At 37.3% G+C, this 17,568-nt stretch overlaps 1 protein-coding gene across 3 annotated transcripts in view; it reads right to left on the bottom strand.

The window, feature by feature from the left end:
* Positions 1-715: 715 nt before the first annotated feature.
* The window catches only part of WAC (WW domain containing adaptor with coiled-coil), a 55,445-nt gene continuing 38,592 nt past the window's right edge, over positions 716-17,568 (bottom strand). For 2 of the 3 annotated variants that reach the window (XM_056483084.1, XM_056483086.1), the window contains 6 exons: positions 16,460-16,582; positions 15,355-15,503; positions 11,812-11,930; positions 7,081-7,267; positions 3,838-3,965; positions 716-1,537 (listed from right to left, as the gene is read on the bottom strand). In XM_056483084.1, coding sequence (XP_056339059.1) covers positions 1,468-1,537; positions 3,838-3,965; positions 7,081-7,267; positions 11,812-11,930; positions 15,355-15,503; positions 16,460-16,582 — 776 coding nt within the window. In that variant the 3' untranslated portion in view covers positions 716-1,467. The remainder of the gene's footprint in view (positions 1,538-3,837; positions 3,966-7,080; positions 7,268-11,811; positions 11,931-15,354; positions 15,504-16,459; positions 16,583-17,568) is intronic. The other variant, XM_056483085.1, reaches the window with a different exon arrangement.

Here is a 17,568-nt window from a genome sequence, read left to right as displayed (position 1 = left end):
TTTAAGCAAAGAAAAAGTCACGTTTATTTTGTAGTAGCAATAGTTTCTTTTTTATTTTTAATATACTTTAGGAAACAATATACAAAGCTGAGCTTTTCCACCATTTTCAAACGGTGAGTTGCTCCAATTACACAAATTCAGCGTTTTGTGATGGTTAAGAACAGCAGTCAGCACCAGACTTAAACAGTTAGCTACAACACAAACATCCTTCGAAATGAAATGTCATAATATCAAGACAGGTAAACCAGGAGTTAACATATGACAACTGTTGGGGAGGTGTCTTAAATCATCCTTGTTGAATTTTATATTTCCTTAAATATTTTATACACATTTTCCTGTTTACAAGTTTTAAACAAAACCTCCCTTGAGGAATTATTTAAGTACAAAAATGTTCAACAAGAACAGTTCTAATAAAGAATCCCCAAAAATACCAAATTTTAATGTGATGACCAAAGGAAATGAAAACCAGTGTTTCTTTGCTTTAACATGTTTATTACAACAGATACAATTCACATCTGACTAGTTTTTTTTTTTTCCTCTTTCCCCTCCCACAACCATGTTAACATGTTCATTGGGCTATTTCCTTATATTTGAGCAAGTAATGTACTTTCAGCACACATGCCCAGCAGTACTCTAAGTCCATTCTTACAGGGTGCAAATGGAAATACGTTTCAATAATTTATACAAACAAGTGGGTTATGCTCAATCACTGCAATTTTAAGCTACTGTACACAGGAATGAAAAGATTATAGAAAAAGTGCCATAGCAACAGTGCCTTAAGAAAAGAGAAAATTAGAAGCATTAGAAAGCTGATAAAATCAGATTTAGGATTTCACGGGGAAATGGAACACAGAAGATGAAAAACATTTCTCTGTAAAACAGAAATGGAGAAGCACTGCTCTCGACTCGGTGCAAGTGTGGAAACAGTTGTTTCGTGGTATTTTGTACATTGCCCAAACTGTTGCAGCCTTAGACACAAATCGCCTGGCGCTTGCATTGAATTTTAGGAAATTAAAATTTTCTGAATGATAAATTAACTAGAAAAAAAAAAAAAAAAAAAAAAGAAAAAAAAAAAAGAAAAAAGAAAAAAAAAAGAAAAAAAAAAAAGAAAGCTAATTTTGCAGACAGGTTTACATGTAAGAGGCTAGGTATTTAGCCACCTCAGCATTGATTAGTTTTGGATGTCTAAGCTCTGATACACATGGCTTCCCATGGCTTCACTCTACAAAATATATTTACAACGTGAAGAATACATCTACAAGAAATCTACATTTCAAGGGTTTTACAAATCATTCTTGTATCTTTCCCCTGAATTTGACTCCCTCCTGTCCCCTTCCCCATGTCAACTTTTTTTTCTGCCCAGCTCAACGGTCCAAAGTCTACTCAAATGCAGCTCAAAAGTGTTAAGACTGGGCATCAGTTTAATAGTTCCTGTACTCAAAACCATGTGCAATTGTTTACAACTTTTCACACCATGAAGGAATTCTGATTCTTTAGCTTTTCAAGTTCTTTAATTTGTTGCCTCAAAAATAGTATCCTGCAAAGAGAAAAGAAACAAGTTAGTATAAACATTTGCATTATACAGATGTATTACATAAGTACACAAGTACTACAATTTCAGTGAAAGATACCAAGTTCCCATTAAAAAGTTCAGGTAACAAGTTTATTCCCAATCTGTTCAATAACCTACAGCCATATGCAGATGCACAAAAGCTTGGTGCAATTGACACTTCAGTTCAAATAAGTTGCTCTATTTCTACTATGACTGATACAGAGTTATGTTTAGGTTTGCTCTCCACTTGAATGTAGTAGCTCCCAGAAAAAGCAGGACGCTGGCAAGTATGCCAAGTAACTGAACAATCTGGAGAGCAGCAACTGTGGCATGCAGTTTGAGATTGTAAAACAAGCCCAAGTGCTCATTTTTTTAAAAAAAAGTGAGTTTTCTTCTCACTCACTTTTTTTAACGTATTTGGCTCTGTGGCCGATGGTAATCTCTACAGTCATGGTAAGCTCCAACCTTGAAAATATTTGAGGCATCATTAAAGAGCATCTAAGAAAAACTGTTGTAACTACACTTTGCTTAGAAATAAATTAGATTGCTCACAACTTTTAATACACTTCTTCTTCTGAACTGACATAAGCAATTGCTGCAACTAACAAACATCTGGTTCACAGGACTGTTTCCCAGAATTTTTAATGAATATTTTGAAACCACTTTGCATGATGCTGAAGTATAATGCAAACATGTCAGTGAAGTAAGAAACAAGGAGAGTTTAGGTTTTATATAAATATTCTATGAAGCCTGAAGCAACTTTAATAAATGCAGAAAAAGCATCAATTCAGCACTTTCATGGAACACTTTACAAATATGTGCCCAGTTCATTAAAAATGAATTTTCTACTGAGAAGTAGGTAGAAAATAATATATGAATACAGACACACTGAAAAGACAACATTTAACTTCAAGGCATGGGTATATGAAATGTATCAGTCAATTAAAAGTGCCTTTTCACATGCTGTCAGTCATGATTCAAAAAATGTATGTGCTTTGTCTAGAGATGAAGTTCCTTCTTAGAAGAAATGTAAGTAATACTCTCCCGTGCAGAAGTACAGAAATAGCATCATCGTTTAAGTGAACTGATTTTGATAATCCCATCCTTTTTTGAAAGCCTCCCCCATCAGCTTGTTTACTTATGCCTTGTATTCCACATCTTTGGGATTGCAGCAAAAATAAAAGATACATGTTACTACAGACTCAAAGTCATAATAATAATTATCCATTGACAGTTTAAGGATACAAAGTGTACAAGAAAGAAGGTGCTATTTAATGAGCTGAACAATGACATTTGACTTATTTCAGATCAAATGTGCAGTCAGAGACAAATGACACCTTAGGAAATTAAAACTGTAAGAAACCAGTTCATTAAATACACTCCAGAAATCATAATTCATGTAGTGAATGATGTGAAGTACTTTATGAAATAAAGCTTCAGAAAGAATGGGAATTCTCAACTCTTTATCAGGAAAGGTTTACAAATCTAATATAGCCTGCTCCTAAAGGATTGTTTCACTAAGTGCCAAAATGCAAAAGCTTCTAGAATAAATGCAGCTATTTTAACAGCATGCAATGCAATTAATTAATGCAATTTCAAACAGTAAATCAGAAGCATTGTATTCAAACTCTAGTGTGACTTAATAGTTGGGATAACATAACTGGAAGAGGAAACTGAGTATGCAAGCAGATACAAAATCATGCCTACTGGTGAGTATTTTGAGCACGTATTTTATGATTACAGTTTCCAATCTTACACAAGTTTTCAAAAGCATGGCTGTATATCACTTCAGCAATACATAAGACACCTGCTATCACTGACTTAAATATAAGCAAACATTAACTTTTCCTCAGCTTGTGATGTAAATTACACCTGTTCAAACTTGCTCTCGCTTTAGACCTATTGAATCTCTCATATAAACTGCAGTGTTAAACAGGATAAGCTGTGCAGATGTGTACCTATATGATCTATGCATTATATATGGGCGGATACTTCAGAAGCATGCTGAAATACTGTGAGTTAATCAGTTTTTTGTAATGCATTAAGGTTGCTGCAAAGATATTTCTTTTCGATTCAAGTAAAATTAGATACAGAAATTGCGTATCTGGTTCTATTTAGTGGAGAGAAACAGGCAGAACATACATAGGGGAAGACAGTTTGCAAACATGGCAAGTACTGGTGTACTTATAGAATCATCAGTAAAGAGAACTCACGCACAACAGTGCCAGAATGGAAGTTCCAGTAACACCCTAAAAACTGAAGGTAAGCACAGAGCACACACTTACCTTTGCTCACGCAAAGTTGCTTGAATTTCACATACTCGAACTAAAGACCTTAAATTCTTTAATTCAGTACAAATTTCTGACATATGCACACTTCCCATGTTATGGGCTTCCTCACGTAATCTTGATGCCTGCAGTGGTTAAACATAAAGGTCAGGATTTTGAATTATGCACTGGAAACAACTGGCAGTAGCTAGAGAATTGCTGGATGAGTGTCTCTTGAAACAGCAAAGCACTCTAATTTCAAAAGGGAGTATTAAATCAGAAGCACGTTAAGTTCTCTACAAAAGCACATTTTCAAACACAAATAAACAACACTGCTGCCCAGAAACTGTCTAATGCTAAGGCAGGGATAGTTTAGACTTTTTTGATCCTAACACATGTTTACCCAACCATCTTGAAAGGTAGTATGTGACAATGCTTGGAGTTTCAAAAATATTTTTTCCAAGTAGTTTTCAAGAGTCTCCAGCCATTATTCCAACAGCAGACTTAAATTTCCCATCTAATTAAGCCTTAGTGACAAAAATAACTGAATGCTACCTTCTTTCCAGCTACCTCCTACCTGACAAAAAAAAACCAACTTTGCAACCCTCTTCAGGTGTTCTTTAACAGACCAACTCCATTACTTTAATATTCCCACTTAGTCAGCTGGAGACAAGCAGAAGTGTAAATTTAAAGGGCATGACCTATCAAATTCCCAATTTGTGCATTTCTTGAAGTGTCATCACTGAACAGGATATGACTCCAGAGAACTACTCAACAGCACCAAGGAGACCAGTATAATTACTCTGTGTATTACACTGTAATAAGGAACAGGACTTCTTTCAAGTAGCACATGGAAAAATTGTTTCAAAACACAGCCTTCCCTGCAGCATTACTATTTAGCAATGTTACCATCAGCTACACTGGGTCTGGCTGGGATGGAATTAATTCTCTTCATAGCAGTCCAGGTTTTGAATCTGTGACCAAGCCAGCACTGATAACACAGTAACGTTTTAGCTATTTCTAAGCAGACCCTACACAGACAGCATCGAGGGTTCTTCCCTTTCTCTCTCTGACCCCCTCTCCACCCAGCAAATACGCTGTGGGTGGAGAATAGGTAGGGAAGGAACAAACTGGGACAGATGACCCCAGCTGACCTCAGGGATATTTCACACCATACAATGAGTCATGCTCAGCAGTAAAACCAGGGGACAGTGTTCCAGGGTTGCCAAGGCTCAGGGACTGGCTGTGCACTGGCTGGATCATAGTGACTGCTTTTGCATCACTTTCCCTCACCCTCTTCTACTCTTTAACCTGCTTTTACCTCAACTCCTGAGTTTTCTCTTTTGCCTAATTGTTTCCCCTATCCAGCTGGGGCAGAGCAAGCAAGTGGCTGTGTGGTGCTTAGCTGCCCACTGAGATTCATCCACATCTGCTTAGGTACTTGTATACTTAATTTTACTTCCCAAAAACAATGTTATTTAGCACAGGTCTTCATCAACTTTTGGCATTTCTCCAGTCCAAAGCTGCATTTTGTGTTCTAATTCCCTACATTAAAAGTCTTCTTTTCTGTAGTTCAACATCCAGGAGTACCCCAGTCTCCAGCAGGATAAAATTGCCCATGTCTTCTCTGCACAACTCCAGTTACTGAATTATTTTTCAGTTTTCCATGTTAAGTGCTTTTTATGAGCTCTGTGAGGTAACTGCTGTAATTCAAGAATGTTTTAACTATTAACTACAGCACATTTCCTCAAGTCTAACTCCTTTAGCACATACCTGTCCTGACTCTTCTAATTTATTTACTTATTTAGTTTTCAGTTTACTCTGGCATGTGCTCTTCTGCCCTAATTTCAAATTACACTATATATCTGGCAGCTATCTGAAAAAAACAAGGCACTGCATTTTTAGTCTTTCCACTTTATTCTATGTTATCTTCTTCACTACATATTGCACCTATACTTCCATTCACTTTTATAACTAATATCTCACTTGGGTTCCTCAAATGTTACTATTCACTGGTCTATAAACAACACTACCATGTGAAATCATCTCAAATAGTGGACAGGACAATACAGCACATAGCACAAAGGGAGAAGTACCCAACTGGGTACATGACTGCCTAGCATTAGCTGAGTTTTTTGCTATCTTTATTACCAACATGGGAAAAAAGATCTCAAAAGCCATGCACAGCATAAATCTGTTTTCTATATTAAGATACTTGTGAATTCAGTACACAGTGAAAATAATACTTCCAAAACCACAGACCAAGGCCATACATAAGTGCCTGTGCTACATAATTTCCTTAAAGACACTCCACAGCAATGACTCAGTGTTTGATTCAGTACAGGCTGGTAATGTCTTGAAACTTATTTTTAAAAAATCAATTAAAAGAAGCAAGAATCCTAACAGAGTGTCAGTTTAGACTGTGCTTGTAAGAGTCATCTTGCAAGCTACTACCCAAAAGTCTCCAGTGGAGACTTGTGCCAGCAGGCAACAACTCTTTAAGAGACCAAAGTAAACTGGGTTGGATAAGATTATTACCCCTAACAGACTGCATTAGATAGGGCTGCCTTTGGAAAGAACTGAACTAGATTCAATAACCAATATGGTTCCTTTGAGTAATACATTCCAAGCAGCTGACATGCATCCAGTTTCTTTGTATTACTACAACAGAACAGGTTTCATGCAATTAGCTATAATATATTGATGGCAACTCGACTGGAATTCCCATTATGTAAAAATAGCCCAAATTCAGTCTGAGTACTCTACATTAGTTTACAAACAAGGTAAAGTTTCTTATTCACTGTGTAGATCTAACAACTCAGTAACTAAATTATGGAGTACACTCAAATAGTTTAACTCTATACCTAATTTATAACATTTTCCACATAACCAAAATATCATTATGAAAAAATATGTTGAACTCTATGTTCTCTGCAAATTTCAACAGAATTTTAGCAGTAAGAAAATAATTATGAGACTAGCTACTCATCTGAGGGGATTTCAAAAGCACTGACACTTCAAGTGAGACTGAAAATACCTAACCACTGAAAGGCAAACACATATAAAACCTACAGGTCTGGCCTAATCTGTCTTTTCTCTCTTCTGGCTAAGGACAAGCACAAGCGTTTTAGTACTTTTAATTCCTAAAAAAAGCAACAGAAATTAAGTAAGAAAACAAAAAAAAAGAAAAAAAAGTAAGAAACACAAATTTTAAGCTATACATTATGCACTCTCACAGGTAACAAGCAAAGGAGTACTCACCTGCTTTTCTGCGTGATCTGCAGGCCAGCCTTGAACATGCTTTATAAGGTTTTCATTGAAGTGTGCTGCTAGCGTGGGTGTTAATGAACATGTGGGTCGTACAGATGTATTCTGTGGCGCAGGTGTTGAGTTTGATGCACTACTGCTAGAGGTATGATTTGGACCTGGTGATGGACTTCTTTGACTACTAGAAGAAAGAATTAAAAAAGGCAAGTGAGCATTTAAAAATATATGTGAACCTATAGAGAAATGAACACTGAAAATTCATTGCTTCCAGGCACAAAAATACATAAAGTATTCAACCACAGGTAAATACTTCTGGTAGACCAAACCTGAGCCACCTTTCTACAAACCTCTAACTTTTATTGGAACTGTCTGAGTGCTACATGTAACAGGGGGTTTTTGTTGTTTGTTAGGACTTTGTGTTTGTCTGGTTTTTAACTCAGAGCTGTTCAAGAGATATAAGCTGCGCCTAGATGGTGTTGGATAGAAAATATATACATGTATGCTCTTCCTTCAAACAGCTGCAACTCTAAAATTTTCAGTAATGATGTATCAGATGGGAGTGAAACAGGTTTATTCAACAGAGGTTTGCCACAATAATAACTAAGAACAATGCCCAATGTCCTGATCTGAAAATACAGCCACATGGGATTTCAGAAGTTTACTACTCATGTCAAAACACAACCTAGATGGTTCTGTGACATTGTACATCTTCACTGAATGCACTCAGGAGAACAGAGAATGCACACAGGAGCAGTGTGTTTGTAGCCACCAAACTTGATTGCTAGCCACCAAACCTGAATGCTTTACTGGAAACATACTCAGCGTAACAGTGATGGTACCTCACAGTTAAATGTTCTTTGGCACTACATACACTAAGAAATAGTAGCACTAATTGTGTAAGTACAACTCTCCCACTGGCTTTTCAACACCGGCCATAATTTCAGTCTATTGCTTAAAATTTTGTATCACTTGCAGCAAGAAGAAAGTATTATGAAGGAGAACCAAATATTAAACAACTTTTGATTCATCACCTTCAAGGTCCCCTTGAAGACTGACAACATCCTTAACAAAATACAACTATCTTTCTAGTCCAATGCCCAGACATTTATTCTAATCAACTCACACATGCAAAGAATTACAGAATTAAGAATTACAGACGGCAAATTGGACATCTGACAGGGACCGGCTGGAACAAAGTCAGAGAGTCACCAAGTCAATAAGAGGCACGAAGCAGTTCCCCTATAATAAAAACCAATTCCTCCCCTTGTTTCAAAGCTTATGAGATTCACAGTATCTGGAGCACTGTGTAATGGGAAGCCTAAAACTGGACAAGAACTAAACTGCTATAGCAAAGGAATGTGACAGAGGACCACACAGATGACTAAGGGGCTGAAACACATGTTATATCAGGAGAAGCTTAAAGTTTATCCAGTCTGAAAAACAGAAGGCTGAGGGGAAGGGGATTGACGGTTCTTTTTACAGATTTTTACTACTTATGGAGAGAACAGGCTCCTCTCAGAAATGTGCACTGATAGAACAAGAGGCAGAGAAAAGGTGTACCACAGGAAATTCTAATTAGACATGAGAAAAAAAAATCACCACAAGGGCAGTCAAATATAAGAAAATATTCTGAGATATTAAAAAGAATTCACCTAAATAATGCCCTTAGTAATTCAAACTTGCCAGACCTACTCTAAGTTGGGACCAAAGTAGACCACAACTAGCATTCAGTTCCAAAGTAAATTATTCTTAGTTTCATTGTGTTCATTTAGCATCAAGATAGTGATGGTGCAGAGAAAGGCTACTAAGTAGAATTCAGGCATAACCTTATTTACTCATTAGTTCTACTAGAATTAAAGTTCCCCCTGTGACTTGCCTCCATTTATCAGCCTGTCTTCTACTTCATCAGTAAAAATCACTCTAATACATCAGAAATGTTTCAAGAAAATAAATAAATAAAAATCTGTGGACTTTTCAAAAATAAAGTCACAAAATATCCTAGGCACTGCTATGTTAGCAGCAGGGGGAGCTACGAATGCAGTAATGACTGTTCCAAACTACCACAGTATTTTCAAATGCTTCACTAAAGGCAAACACTTGCCTTAGCTGAGTTGAAGACTGACTATGCCACAAGTAACAGAATGCCTCCAGAGGGGCAAAAATATCTGTAAAAAGGGTACAAGAACACTATGGTTCTGAATTTCAGAATTTCTACAAATTTCAGAATTTTACAACCTACAAAAAATTAGGTATTTAATTCCTCCCTTCACAGCACTTTCCCAAGGTAAAGGAAATTTTTTCTCAGTCCTTTCTGAAAACAAAAAGAAACTACCCACCTGATGAAACTATTAATTATGGAAGCACTCATTTAGTTTCAATTTTAAAGCAGCCATAATTCATGGTGCATCTTTGGAATAATCTCTAACAGACAGACTGACTGTATGCCTGCACTGTGTTAATTTCCCAATTTACACGGCTGAAATGTTCACTTCTTTAAAGCCAGCAATAGCTACTCGGGTTTTCTTACACAGTCTGTCCACCCCAACAAGTCAAAAATAATTTCAGCTCCATTCACTTAAAATTTTTAATGAGCCAAGGAAATGCAGTTCTGATTAACTTCTGCTCAATTAATCTGTATTTAAGCTAGAGAAAAATACAACCTTAATTCACAGAGCTAAAAAGATTTTGGACCATCTGTCCACAGTTCAGTTTGTTAAATTGTTCTTCACTCCTACAAAAGTAAAGGACAATTAGCTCCCAAGAGCAATTCCCAATCCAGCTGACTGCTTTCACCTACAAAGGAATCATCTGTTCCATATATCAATTCAGACATACTGCCTGGATGCAGCAAATCTTTTGCAGGTAAGTAAATCAATCTGAGCTGGTCCACTTTCATTCAACTCCACTGCACGCAACAAAAGAAAATATCAGTCACACAGGTTTTTCCAAGTCACATATTCCCTAATCTTCCACTTGCTGGGAGTGAGACACTTCCAAAGCAAACTGAAATCGCATAAACTCACAATGTACCATACAAAAGAGTTACAAACTTTTCTGTGTATTAATTTAAGAGACACAGGATACTGAACAATACTAACACTGTCTCAGTATCCTTCATCCTGGCCTGCACACCACCTCCCCCTCAGCCACGGGACTGTGCTACCTGCACAATGCCCCTGCTTCAGCAGTGCTGGGGCAAACTCAGCTTCCTCCACCAAAACTCTGACACCACACAGAGCAATGGTTTGCAGAGGGACAGCAGATTCCTAAACTCACCCTAGGCAAGGGCCAGGCCAGAGTACAGTCATGTCACACAAAGGCAGGGTGAGGTATGGACTAGCAGGACAAATGCCCATCAGTATCAACTCACACAGACTCCAAGCCATGGTAAAGAATAAGACTGTCCTTCTTAAGAAGACCTCCTGTGGGGAAAGGGTGATGAGCAAAGAACAAAAGGGTCTGTGACTGAAAGCTGTCCCCCAAGACCTCACCAACTCCTCAAAAAAAAAGCTTAGCTTGCTGCAAAGTGTAATTTGATCTTTGCTTTGTAATTCAGAAAGATTTAAATAGCACCAGTCATAATTACTAAGACTGGAGCTGGACACTTTGCCTTTATTCTCCTAAAAGAGATAAATTAGTTACAGGCTTGTAATCTGACAAAGATTAGAATCAAGTGTCTGTAAAACAGCCCACATTAAAAACCTCTAAACTTCTGACTTGCTTGTGCCTGTACCCTCAAACTGGTCAATACTGCAAGGTCTCCAGTAAAGCCAAGGGACAGGACTGCCAAGCACACAACAGATAACCCAGTCCCCCAAAAAACCTCAGAACACAAAATAAATCCCTTCTCTCCACAAAAACAGCCAAAACCAACAAAGAAAACAAAGGTCCCCTTTGTTATTAGTCCCAGAAGGGCACATAAAAGGATCTCATTATTTTATGATCTGGAAAGCACCACCACATGTAGCTTCAGGTATGCTGACAATGCAAGAGTATTGGGTTTTGGTTTTTTGTTTATTTTTTTAATACCATACAGCACCACACATCTTATTCAACCACTCTAAAAATCCAGCTATTAAGAACTGTTATTTACAGAACCTCTAAAAAAGTCAATTTCTTCCTGCCACAGATCTATACCATGACTCCATCACAAAAGCATCTCAAGACATCTTTGATTACAGCCCCTGGAACCAAATCAATGGTTAAATGCTGGTATCATACAACATCTGAGTAAGTTGCAATGTTGACAAAAAAGTCTGGCCAAGGTATTTGCGAAACTTAATTTTTAATGTTTTTCATTAGAGCCGCAAAATCACCTGACAAACCGAAAAATCATGCCAATTTCAAAATCAAGCTACACTACGGCAAGACACTACAAACACCTAACACTAAGCAAATCACAGATTCCGTAACTGCACAGAGACAGAAACTCCCAACTCTGAAATTGCAATACAAGGAATCACTTATAAAATTGACACCAGAGTGACAGAACACAACTATGAGTTCCATTTTGCTTCTGTGAGAATAGTCTAATGATTACTGCAAAAATGCAGAATCTACCACACTAACTATGTAACAAATGTACTCAACTACATCATCTCAGCAGCAGCAGTTAAATCATATGTTCAATAAACGGGCCAAAGAAGAGTGCACTAACTGCAATATATACAACACAAACTGAATGCAGATAAACTAATGACAGAACAGAGAAGCATTTCACTGTACCTTGAACGCTGAAGACTTCGTGGAGAGGCAGGTTCATGACCCGCCTGCTTGTCAGCTATTACTGGCTGCTGAGGTGCTGCCTGGGAAGCTGGTCCTTGTTTAACACCTGGAGTAGCAACCTGCAAAGTTCAAAATTTCATTAGAATTCCTCCGCAGTAAAGAGCAAGTGTTAAGAAACAGAAAAACGCAAGGAAATTACAGTTTCAACATCTGTGGGGTTTTTTTTGATACAAGGCCTTTTGTTGACACAATTTTTATTTTCTTCACAAGGTGTTCTTCTTAAAAAAAAATCTAGTTCCACAGCTGTGACAGGAAGATTTTCTTTTTTACTAAGGGGTTATTAATAGACATAACAGAAGCAAATTTAGACCCATGTGACCTGTCAAAATATCGCAAGCCTATTAGGCAAAACAGATCAACTCAATATTATTTTTGTCTGTATCTTCCATCTGAGCACTGAGCTAATTTTCAACCTCAGAAGAGTTGTTCATTACCTAAATAAAATCTTCATGTACAAAATTAAGAGTTCCCTACTTGAAAATACATTACGCAGTGTCAAGAACATAATTACATCACAATTAAAAACATCTCTATCAAAAAGTAAAAGAAAATCTAAAGCATATTTATCAGTTCGCTGCTCCCTTTTCTCTAAGTTCTAAACTCACAGGTGTCTAAAAAAAACAGTCATCAGCCCCTTCCTGCTTTTCCTTTGTAGTACACATTCAATGCAAGGTATTATGATACCAGTAGTAAGATACAGTCTTCTCTGTGATCTTCTGAACTATATTGGGATGATAAGTTTGGGAATATAATGTCTAATTTACAGTAAATGAAGTTCAAGATACTTCTTCTGGCCCAACACTTTACATACCTCAGTCAATTTTAAACGTATATTCAACGGAGGTTCAGCTTCAAAATTTATCCTCCACTCTGCAAAATCAAGCTAACTATTTTAAGAGAAAAGGGAGGGAGCAAAGAGAAAATACTCCTAGGGCTTCTAGGGATCCATAAAGACAAAAAAAACCCCAAACTGTCCAGTCAGTCTGGCCTTTGCTGACTTCACATTAGTGTACATTACTAACTAACTAGTGGTCACCTGAACCTCCAGAAAATCTCTGTTTTAGAAACAGATTTCTGTGAAACAAACCACAGATGGTAAGTCAGACACTATCTGCTAAAATAAGCTCAAGACACAACTTGATGCATTTAAATACGCAGGGGGTGGGGCTTAATTCAAATTCAAACTCTCATATGTCTAAGAAGAAAAGTCATCTTTTAAAATTATCAAAATGAAAATGTGTTCTTTCTGGCTTTTTGACGAATAGGCATAAAAAAAATCAGAGTAGCACATGAAAAAACCATGGTACTAAAATGAAAAAGCAAGATAATTGTAAGATCACTCTGCTGTTGAAATAAACAGAGTCATGTAGTTGAAGGGGGAGAAAAATTAGCAGTTAGTAAACTGATTTATGAGAACAGACTACACAAGTACCTTTATAAAATGTATGGCATGAAGAACTTTGCTATTAATGCCTGCATTTTGCTCAGCCTGTAAGCAGACATTAAACCATCAAGGCTATTTGAAGGGAACAATTTCAAAAGGAAAGTCCAACAGCAATAAGGGAGTCACACTGCAGATCTAAACTGGTAAAGTAAGCAGCTCTTTGGCTGGTAAAGATAACAAAAACCAAAACAAACAAAATCCAAAAACAAAAACAAACAAAAACACAACAACAACAACAAAAAAGATCATAAAGAAGAAGTGGTATTTGTAAGATAAATTAACTACAAAACCTCTCAAATATTCCATGTTTTCAAAGACTGTAAATATATACACCAGAAACAGAAAAATAGTAAGGGCTAAATGAATTAAAAAAACCAAACAAACCAACTAACCAAAAGCAAAATTCTCACTGAGCTTGACCAGTCTGTGCTTTCCACAGCTATTCTGCAGAAATTCGTAACAGTTTCTGATCATACAATACAGGCACAGCTAAAAGGCAAAAGGTGACACCCAGGCTCCTGGAGTCTGTGACTCCCAGAGCTGCACACAGCACACCTGCAGGCAGACAAACCAGCTTCAGTCTGAAAGCAGTACTGACATGTTCAAGCAGTCCTATGCAACTGTACTGTGCCAATGGCACTGATGCAGGGCCACAGGCAGCTCAAATACCTGTGCATCTGGCACCGGGCTCCTCTTGCACAGGGCCAGTTCAGCTTGGCCTGCCCTAAGTCCATGTGCTCTAAATCCAAGTGTGTCCTGGCACAGCACCACATCTTGATTAGGCATAATTTACCTCAAACCTTACAACTGGACAAGCTAGCCTGACTGACATATCTTGACAGGCTACTTAAACAGACAAGCTCACATGGGAGCTATCACCACCTAAGCTCCCATCTCATGAACTGAGTCACATAAATACAAGAACTATCAAGACAGTTCTTTCCCTACTGAATTGGCAAAGTATCTGCTGCTGAACCAAAATTTGTTACTTCTGGGACTAACAAACAATCTCTGGGTTGTAGAGACCAGAAGAGATCTACTTCCAGTTATCAACAGTACACAACTTAAGAAGATTCTTTTTCATATCTCAGGATTTAGAAGTGCCAAATAACTCAACCCTGCTATTTGATAATTACATTAATTGCCACCTAGCTATGGGATGTGAACACAGATTGAGGATGCAATCCAGGGGCAAAAACCAAGATAACGATCAGTACTGGTACACACATTAAGCTTTTACAATTTATTGTACCACTGTCGATCACAAGAAACTGGGACAATCACTTAGTTTTCTTTGTACCTGTGAAAAAAATCTGATGGAAGAAAATGAGGCATTTTGAATATAATGAGGAATGCAATGTATTTTCCACAAAAGCATTCCACAAAGGCATCCAAGACATTAGAGGTACGTTAGTGAGCAGAAAATTGAGAAAAAAACCACCTTAGCTAAGCAGGGATGGTGACAGAGAGCAGATTTTAGGAAGATGGGGGAGTCTCATCTCAAAGTCTACAGTCATGCTTCTCAGAAAGAACCATAGGAGCTTACATGTTAGCTTCAATTTACATTTCCTAGTCACTGATCCAGTGAAGGAATTCTGAATGAACAGAGGTGAGAGGGCAGGAAGGGAAAGGGACATTATGTTATTGATCTGCACCTAGAACATTTCTAAACCAAATCTGAGACTACATCAAGTTAATTTCCCCGAGAGGCTCTCACCCATTCTGAACACCTTTCACTGGGTAAATCAACAGAATTGTCAGCTGTTGCCTCTGAAGTATGTTTTTGTTTCTATTTAAATATGCTAGAATACTGAAGCCTTGGTATCATCTTCAGACAGCCTTTGAAGCCAGCCTAAGAATTTCTTCAAGAAAAGTAAACTAGATTTCATGCTGGAGCTGAACTTCCAATACACAGTCAAGTGGCTGCTTCCAGTTGCATCCCATATACAACTGTGAGCACATGGATATATAGGAGCAGTACTTAATATTATGTATAATGGCTTCTTATTACAATATGGCATAAGTGAGCAGGAGCTTACCTTCTGCTGGGATGATACTGGTGGTGTAGTCATCAAAGGTTTAAGTGGAACAGTGTTAGTCTGCGGCGTGCTTATCCTTGGAGACACATATGATCTTGGTGATGAGGCATCAGATGTTAAAGACATTGGAGACTGATTAGATGGCTGAGCTGTAAAGGAAAAAAAATTGCTTTTATTAAAAACATTTCCTATCTTAAACGTAAATTAGATTTTTCTGGTATTTTGGAGTATGCTATATTAGATGATATACAAACATATTCACTGTGAGCACAACAACAATCCTAGCTAAGGAATTGTATTTTCCCCAAACTCCTCATTCTAAAATTTCAGGGGAGGGGGAAAGAGAAGAAGCTATTAGGAAATGCTTTTCAAACAAGAAGAGACTAAATAATTTGTGACTCCTATTTTAGAGTGCTTAACTTGATTTAACCAAAAGAAAGCATGACCAGTTTATATATAAACCCATTAACCCATTCTAGGAATATACCAACAGTTTCTCACCCACGGTTAAAAACTACCATTAGTACTGTTTACCTATTCATTTATTGTAGATAAATTTATTGTTTTAAGTTTCTAAATCTAAGTTTTAAGGGGATTTTTATGAAATTACAAACCAGAACATATTGAAAATACCTGAAACAGTATCTTGCCTGGAAGATGAAAAAAAAAAAAAAAAAAAAAAAGGCCCCCACCAGACAGAGGAAACTTTCTTTTAAGAATTTAAAGTGCCCCGCAAGAGTCACAGCTGCACAGTACAGAATGGGTGCTGAAGTAAGGAAGAGTTTGTTTTACACCGTTAACACCTAATTCCAGTCCAGAATAAACTGAGTCAGTCTCACTGAAGTTTCACATTACTCATACAGAATTACTTAACATAAAAAGAAAATCCCAAAAGGTGAGACAGAGAAGCATGTTTACTTAGTTGTGTGTCAGGTTCCTGCTTCTCAATGAAAAGCTTTTATCCTCTCTTTGGAAAAAGACGTCATTCAACATTCTCCACACTGTGTGGCCAAAGATATGACAAGAGACAGATTCTACAACTGTATCAGCCTTTTTAAAATGCTGTGTAACAAATTTACATAAGTGAAAAAAAGACTCTGAATACCTTGCGTAGACAGTTGTGCAGCTTGAGAAATTAGGGAGGTGATATTGAAAGCAGATGGTCCAGCAGTAAGAATTTTATGGAGTATAGACTGCAGAGAGGCTTGTGTCACAGCTGCTGTTAGAACTGAAAACAAACATTCTGTTTTACTGACAATTCTAGACCACCACTTGAAACTGTTCAAACTGGCTAATTACATTTAAGGTACATTTTTTTTCAGATTATTTCCATATCTACCATGACCAAAGATCCACCTGAATTTTCAGTTACTTGATTTCAAGTTGATGGGGAACATCTAGCAAGTCCTTTCTTCAGCAGTTTAACTTTAAGGCATACACTTGCAAAAATTCTTTTAAAAAATAACTTCAACTTTTCTGCTTGATCTTATGGATCAGTAATAATTCTTGTTAACAGCAAGAGAAAATTCATTCAATTTGCTACTGCAGTAAGCAGAACATATGTGAAGTTTTTCTACACTACAATAATTTTTTTAAAAAAGAAAAAAGCATGATCACTTTAACTCACTAAAAGAAATGGGAGGCAGACTTCATGTTCAAGAGGAAAACAAATATCTTTCAATTTAAAAATCTGTGTTTCTTCTTACTAATTAAAAAACCCCTAATCTGTTCTGGATTTAACTGTCCCATGCCATCCCCTCCCGTAAAAAAAAAAAAACAAACAATCACTTTTAACCATTTTAAAACTGCACAATACAAAAAGAGCATCTTGCAGTATGAGACAACAAAGAGCCTGAACTATGAGCTTCTGAACTAACCTTTCCAAAAAGGTCTACAGGCTCTGTGGGATACTTCCTGAACATAAATCCCACTCATGCACACTCCTGAAAAAAACTGACTCACCAGCACAAGCACAGAATAACTCTGAATCACGTTCACAGTAAGGGCAGCCCTGCTGTGTAAGGTGAAGTCACTCTGCCCACACGGACACAGCCAGGCCCTCATGCCATCAGAACAATTCTGAACACTCTCGTTCCAAGACATACACAGCTGCTGCTTAGTTATGGCAAGAGAAAATTACTAGAAATTTCACCAGGCAGCTTTTTAATAAAATACAATTGCACTTGAGTGGACCTTTCATTTTTCAATACAACC

The sequence above is a fragment of the Oenanthe melanoleuca genome, chromosome 2, assembly GCF_029582105.1.
Source record: "Oenanthe melanoleuca isolate GR-GAL-2019-014 chromosome 2, OMel1.0, whole genome shotgun sequence".
NCBI lineage: Eukaryota > Metazoa > Chordata > Aves > Passeriformes > Muscicapidae > Oenanthe > Oenanthe melanoleuca.
The sequence above is the reverse complement of the archived record's forward strand: the minus strand, read 5'-3'. Positions and strand labels throughout refer to the sequence as shown.